At 37.0% G+C, this 7646-nt stretch overlaps 1 protein-coding gene across 1 annotated transcript; it reads left to right on the top strand.

The window, feature by feature from the left end:
- The first annotated feature begins 661 nt into the window (after positions 1–661).
- Positions 662–7535, top strand: Pi3K92E (phosphatidylinositol 3-kinase 92E). The gene is made up of 10 exons (XM_018508277.1): positions 662–1333; positions 3575–4033; positions 4118–4555; positions 4638–5068; positions 5150–5440; positions 5520–5798; positions 6083–6352; positions 6428–6742; positions 6834–7296; positions 7383–7535. The coding sequence occupies exons 1-10, from the start codon at positions 1169–1171 to the stop codon at positions 7512–7514; spliced, it is 3243 nt and encodes a 1080-aa protein (XP_018363779.1). The 5' UTR covers positions 662–1168; the 3' UTR covers positions 7515–7535.
- The last annotated feature ends 111 nt before the right edge of the window (positions 7536–7646 follow it).

Here is a 7646-nt window from a genome sequence, read left to right as displayed (position 1 = left end):
CGGTGCTTAGGAGCTTTGTAGTCTCAAGGGCTGTGAGTGGCTCGTGTCCAATTGAGCCATGTCCAACTGGGTGCCACCCAATCCAGCATATGGGTGGTATTTCATTCGTGCATTTTTGTCGCACGACAAATTTTTCAAGCGTGTTGCTTGGCAATAGGATAGAGAGATCCGAGGATCTCTCTGTTCTGTATACGTTTGTTGTACGACAAAAACGCAAAATGAAATAGCACCCTAAGCCTGATAATTAAGAATTGACCAATCACAGTCAAACGAGAGGGGAATAACCGATTATGATTGGTCAATTTCTATAGATTACGGCATAATAAATTGACAGATTACGGCCACTACGACTAGTATAAATAATCTTTACCTGCCATAAAAGAGAATCGATTCTTTAAAAAAAAAAGGAGAAGCGATTCCTTAAGAATCAAGATTCTAAAAAATCGATTATACTCCCAGCCAGAACATCGATCCTCAAAAATCGGGAAAGATGAAAATGAATTTAACAATTGAATGAGTGCTCGCTGCTATTGGTGCATTCTTCTAGATTATCCAATCAGATCCTTAGATCTAGAAAAATACACCAATAGCAATGAGCACTCACGAAACTGTTGAGTTCACTGAATGCGCCCAATTTCGCATCACTGAACGCGAGGTAAATAATGGCGGAACCGTGCATTGTTATTACGTGTAAACGATAATGGTTATTTGTATCTTGGCACGTAAACGTACGAGATATCGGTCCTATTTGAAAAGATGCATCAGTTAAGACGCGTTTCCGCCACGTTGCAAATGTGAGGCGACGCCCGCGGTGCGAGAACGCGCAAGAATTCCCCCTCGAAGAGAGAGAGAGAGAGAGAGAGAGAGAGAGAGAGAGAGAGACTCGCGGTTGTGTCGTAATTCGGAGTGTACAGCGACATACCCAGCACAGCAACGTTCCCCAACGTTTCCTGACGTTTACGATACCTATTTCGCTTCCCATTCGTAAAACGGACAGGATGAGCCGCGATTTTGTCCGGCGACATGAACGGTTTAGGAGATATTTTTGATAACGCTCCCGTTTCCCCTTGTAATGTAAGGAGATCTTGACGTACGTGGTGCTTCGCCCACCGTACGTGCGTGTTAACTTGTGCCTGAAAGGAGTACTCGAGAGATTTTGTTATTCATCATGGTGCACGGCAACATACCGAACGCATACAAATATAACTTTTGGGCGGAGAGGCCCGGGGACGCGCACGAGCCCGCTGTGGTGGAACTCACGTGCCTGATGCCAAACGGTGTTGTCATACCGTTTGAAATCAATCGCAATATTACCTTAGATCAGATCAAAGAGGTGAGTATCTTGTGTATACAACATATCTAATGGTGAATTCAGTCACTCGCATTGCATTGGATAACTATATATTAAAAGCTGCTTTGTACAAAGTATCTAAATACAGTGATATAATATAATCAACTTTTACAATTGAATAATGTATGTATATTCTGTTAAATAAAGTGACAATATCTCCAGACGGCAAGTTACCCACAGATTGCTGTCAATTTATTTGAAACGGCTTTACTTAAGTTGCCTTCAATATTAAAAAAAAAACAGCTTCTGATTTTGCTCATTGGATTGTCGATTCTTATTTTATTAATTGTTTAAAGTATTTATATGCTCTTATATTTAATTATGCTAATTTCATGTATAGTAGCTTTTAGTATACTAATCATTAATTAAATGTAATGCAAGGGATCAAATTTACTACAAGTCTGTTGTTTATTGCTGCAGTGGACTGTACTTTCTTACTTTCGCCAAATGTTAAATGTATATACATATGTATACACATAAAATTTTAAGTATAAGGAGTATGTACACTACTTCAGTTGTAAAGAACAGACCTCTCTCTCCAAGGGGAACAACATTCTCTTTCTTACTCTTTAATCCTTTGACTGTACCAATGGAATACATATTTACATAGCGATTGATATACTAGATACATGATTTAAAAATAAAAAATATGAAAAATATGGTTACATTTGCATCTTAGGATATGTTTTAGTTAATTGTTCACAATGCTCATTTGTTTTTATTTAATCATGACATAATAACATCAATAAGTAGTGATACTACAGATATGTGTATGTGAATTTATTATCCAAGTGACATAAAGGTATGCATAAATTTATATCCAAGCAACATAAAGACTTGGATTCTCTTACAATAGTTAGGCGAGTGCCAGATTACAAAAAATTTGTATGCCAGTATTGCCAGTTTAGAACACAATATTTTACTTATATTGACAATCATATTGTTTGATAGAGTAAAATTTCAGCTTTAAGAATCTGTTTTTTTTTCTTATTATACAATGATTTTTAACAGAGTTATGATCAATCAAAGTGAAAATGTTCTTTCACTGACTTTCAGAGTCATAATCTTGTGTGTTAAGGTCAAGATGTTTGGAGATTTGTAAAAATGAAAATAACAGGAACAACCTCAAAAGGTCTTGATTTTGACAAATATTACTAAAGTCATAATCGTGAACAACATTTGATAAGTTTTATTAATTGGACACTATAGATAATGCTATAATACTGGTGATATTGTAATTTTCAAGCCTTAGAACTCAAAAAGTAGTTAATGGAAAAATATTTCGTTATAGTATTTTGAAAAATTTTCGAGATTTACAAGAATATACAATGAAAAAATGAGGATTTCCATTTAAAAAAATTGATTTAACTTTGACCCAACCTTAGCGATGCCATATGTCAAAATGATAAGATCAGTAAAAAGATCTTTTTAAACCCTATAACTTTTGTCTGAAACACTTTTCTGTAAAATTTATATTTTATGAAATATTCAGGGGTTCCGATACTTTTGCCTCACCCTGTATGTATATGTGTGTATATATGCAGATTGTTTGTTCACGTCGCATATTCCAGCATGCTCCAATGTGCTCTTACTATAGCAATGAGTGCGTTAGAGTGAGTAAATGCTATGGTAGGAGCATTTTAGAGCATGTTAGAGCATGCGACGCGAACAAATCTTGAATCTTCATAGCTGTACTAACGTTGAAATGAATTGCTGCAATTGGGAAGAAGGCAAGAGACCACATATATGAGAGAGTGAAATATTCATCTCTCTTGGTAAAACGTTGGTACAGCTATATTAAGATTCACCTGTATATGGTGAAATAACCATGTATGTAAAACATATTTTTGATGAGAATCATCTTATATTCTTGTCTAAATTTCATAAATAATAAGAATGAAATTACTGCAAGAGTGTTACAAGCGTCACGCAACACATGTTGCGTAAAACACATCTTTAGATATACTATATAATATAAAAATTTATATATAATATAAAAATAAAACGTATATTTATCTAACAGTTACAAATATACTTCAGTACACATATTGTAACAGAAACACTAAAGAATATTTTATGTTTATTTAAATTTGCAATTATTTTATAAATATAACAATGTGAGCATAAAAGATTAGTCAGTGTATATGAAATATTCCAATATTGTACAGTTAAAGGATTACTACGTAATCGTTGCAAAAATATAAGCTGATGGATACTTAACAGGATCTGTGGGATGAGGCTAGTAAATATCCTCTTCACGGAACATTGAAAGACGCGCCGTCATATGTATTTTCGTGTATTAATTCGAACGCAGAGATAGAAGAATTGCGGGATGAAACGAGACGTCTCTGTGATATAAAACCCTTTTGTTCGGTATTAAAAGTTATAGAACGGGAAGGTATAAAAAGTGATAGGAATTTAGACTCGCAAATTGGCGTTCTAATCGGTAAGGGATTGCACGAGTTTGCTGCCCTGAAGAATTCCGAGGTCAACGACTTCAGATGGAAGATGCGGCTCCTGGGAGACGACGTAGCATTAAGTAGGCAGAAAAGATGCTGGACGGAAAAAGTGCATTATCAATTTCCTTCGAGGATAGCGCCGACGTCTACCGTACCTAAAAATATTGAGACCCGTTTGAAGGACGGAAATATCGTTTTAGTCACTAAATTTGAAAAGTCAGAGGTAAGGCAAAATTATTTCCACCGAAGAAAGAAAATATCGTTCGAATAAAAATTCTCATAAAAACTGATATTTTTTGTTTTGTAGGTTGCGTTTACCTTTCAAATAGCACATACTACTACACCTCCTGAACTGATCGAGGCAATCCTGAACAAAAGGGCAAATACTCTTAAAACTCGCGGCGAACAACCAAACGATTTTACACTGAAGGTTTGCGGACAGGAAGAGTATTTAATTGGCGATAATATTCCGCTTATACAATTTTGTTATATTCAAGATTGCCTAGCGAAAGACATTATGCCTACGCTGGTTACGCTCAGCAAACAGAGTGTACCTGTGGACCAAGATAACGCCTTCGACAATCCGGACGTGGATACGTTGCAACGTACAAAACCATCGTCCTCTACGTTAACATTACGTAAAAAGGGCAAGCATATCTCAGCGTGGAAAATCGAAGAACCTTTTGTCTTCACCGTAAATGGAATTTCTCGCCTTAATTGTGATGCCGCGCATCGTACTGTGGAGGTGTGTTTCAATGATATTTCTTTAAAATAAAATTATTTGAGATTTGTGTAATTTTTGTTCCTTGTTTCTTTTGTACATATAGATTGGACTGCAAGCTGGCCTTTTTCACGGTGGAAAATCCCTCTGCGAAAGTCAGAAAACCAAAGAAATTATTGTAAGTTCCGACGGTAGCTGCGAATGGGAAGAGACTCTCAAATTCGACATTAAAGTGAGGGATATACCGCGAATGGCACGGCTGTGCTTTGTATTATATGAGATCAGTAAAACTGCGAAGGGTTTAAAGAGCAGGAGACTGATTAGGGATTCGAAGCAGGAGCTCTTCATAAATCCTTTATGTTGGGCGAATACGACGATATATGATTTTAAGTCACAATTAAAAACGGGTGCTATGACATTATATACATGGACATACGCGGAGGATATACAAAATGACGATTTGCTTCATCCCCTTGGGACAGTAGTGTCCAATCCACATATAGATAGGGCAGCTGCTCTCATGTTAACATTTCCAAAGTAACTATTTATTTTCTTATTTATAAAGTGAGAATACTGCATTATATTATGCGTCACATATCTGCTTTTATTATTTTATAGTTATGGAAAAGATCAATGTGTCTTATATCCTACTCCGGAAAAAATGGTGGAATATGCCCAAACATTGCGAGAACAATCTAACGAGCGCTTAGCTAAAGACGAATTAAATCAGGAGTCTGATGTTGGTAGTCAACAATTGGAACAATTGAGATTACTAGCCGACAGGGATCCGCTGCACGAATTACATGAACAAGAGAAGAAGACAATGTGGGCGTTGAGGCATCATTGTCTTCGCGAAATCCCGACGCTTTTGGCTAAACTGTTACAATGCGTTGAGTGGAACGATCATAGGTAAGAAATTAATCGATTAATTGCTTATAAAGTTGTTACGAAAGATAACAAACAGATTAAGACTCGTGAACCTTTGTAGAGAAGTTGCGGAGGCCACTGCGCTTATACAACAATGGCCGAAACTGCCAGTAGAGAAAGCGTTGGAGTTGTTAGACTACGCTTACGCTGATCAAAATGTTAGAAATTTCGCTGTTCGCTGTTTAAGAGACGTAACAGACGACGATCTCAGTCTCTACCTGTTACAGCTGGCTCAAGCCTTAAAACATGAGAATTATTTGGCATGTCCTTTGACAGAGTTTCTCTTAAAACGGGCACTTAATAATCAGAGAATAGGACACTTTTTATTTTGGCATCTCAGGTTAGAGGCAACAGAATTTGCATGCATTTTATTTGCTTATTATAATTTACAATCTCTTTTAGTATTATTACATGTGTTAGTTTATTGTTCTAAAAATAAATTACAATCATCTTATTTTTTTTTTTAACTTTTAATTATTTAATTAATCAGGTATTTATAAATCGAGGCACATGTGAGGTGACAATCGAGATTAAATAATTAGTCGACCGCTTTACATGAAGCCTCACGATTATCTTTATTCCTTACACTTTGAATTAATTCACTGCTCATTTCTTGAAAATTAGATCAGAAATGCAGGTTGGCGCAGTATCCGTTCGTTTCGGTCTCATATTGGAAGCATATTGCAGAGGAAGCCAACAGCATATGTTATCGTTATTTAAACAGATGAAGTGCTTGGAGAAACTGAGGAGTGTTTCGCAGCAAGTGAAGCTGAAGAAGGATCGTAAGGCCGCCCTTCAGGGCTTTCAAGACATCATCCTGGAACCACACTGCCAGGAGGCGATATCCGATGTCCTTAATCCCCTTGATCCGAGTTTCAGATGGAATCGCATCAAGTGAGTTTACCATTTTTACTTGTTGAATATGTTATTTTTCACATTTCCTATATCATTTTGTTTTCTTTTTATCAGAATCGAAAAATGCCGATTAATGGACAGCAAAATGCGTCCGCTCTGGTTAGTTTTCGAGAATAGTGATCCTTTTGGCGAAGATATTTACTTAATTCTCAAACACGGAGATGACTTGAGACAAGACATGTTGACACTCCAGATGCTACGTATTATGGACAAGCTCTGGAAGAAGGAGGGCTTGGATTTACGTATGAATCCATATGGTTGCATATCTACGGAGAACAGAGTCGGAATGATAGAGGTGGTGCTAAATGCGGAAACAATTGCGAACATTCAGAAGGAAAAGGGCACATTTTCTGCGACGGCGGCCTTCAGGTGAGTAGTGAAAATACAAAATATAATCCAATGATATAATTCAATAAATATATATCAGTGAGACTTCTTCACAATTTCTTTGTATTTACAGGAGAGGTTCCTTATTAGCTTGGCTGAAGGATCACAATCACACGGAAGCGGCGTTGAACAAAGCGATCGAGGAATTTACTTTGAGTTGCGCGGGATATTGCGTAGCGACGTACGTTTTAGGAATAGCTGACAGACATTCTGACAATATAATGGTTAAGAAGACTGGGCAACTGTTTCACGTCGATTTTGGTCACATTTTGGGTCACTTTAAGGAGAAATTCGGATTCAGACGCGAACGAGTACCCTTCGTTCTGACCAATGATTTCGTACATGTCATAAATAAAGGTCAAACGAAGAAAGGACACGCTGCCGAGTTTCAAAGATTTCAGAATCATTGCGAGCAAGCCTTTTTAGTTTTGCGCCAACATGGAGGACTTATATTGTCTCTGTTTGCCATGATGATATCTACCGGTTTGCCTGAACTCTCGTCGGAGAAAGATCTGAATTATCTTCGAGATACCTTGGTACAGAGAGTAGCCATTAAATTATACATTAATATATCCAATTAAGTATAATGAGTACATTCAAATGCATTTAAATACGTTTACAGGTCCTAGAAATGTCCGAAGGCGAGGCACAAAAGCATTTTAGGAGCAAATTCGACGAGGCTCTCTGCAATTCGTGGAAAACGTCGTTGAATTGGGCGTCGCATAATATGTCCAAGAACAATAAGACTACATGAATAGCAACAATTATCAACAATGTGAGAGATTCTACGCACCTAAAAATACTGTCACATGACGTCATCGAACGTTACATCGCATTGCAAAATGTAATGTTAAGACGTTGTGACACATTTGACAAGCACATCGCG

The sequence above is a fragment of the Trachymyrmex cornetzi genome, unplaced genomic scaffold, assembly GCF_001594075.2.
Source record: "Trachymyrmex cornetzi isolate Tcor2-1 unplaced genomic scaffold, Tcor1.1 scaffold26, whole genome shotgun sequence".
NCBI classification, from domain to species: Eukaryota; Metazoa; Arthropoda; class Insecta; order Hymenoptera; family Formicidae; genus Trachymyrmex; species Trachymyrmex cornetzi.
Note: the sequence above shows the minus strand (reverse complement) of the source record. Positions and strands in the feature narration are given on the sequence as shown.

Excerpts from the sequence above, each read along its gene's own strand:
- Pi3K92E (XM_018508277.1), top strand. The coding sequence starts at position 1,169 with ATGGTGCACGGCAACATACCGAACGCATACAAATATAACTTTTGGGCG. Across the intron at positions 4,556-4,637 it reads CCGCGCATCGTACTGTGGAG|ATTGGACTGCAAGCTGGCCT; the intron begins GTGTGTTTCAAT and ends TTGTACATATAG. Across the intron at positions 5,069-5,149 it reads CTCATGTTAACATTTCCAAA|TTATGGAAAAGATCAATGTG; the intron begins GTAACTATTTAT and ends ATTATTTTATAG.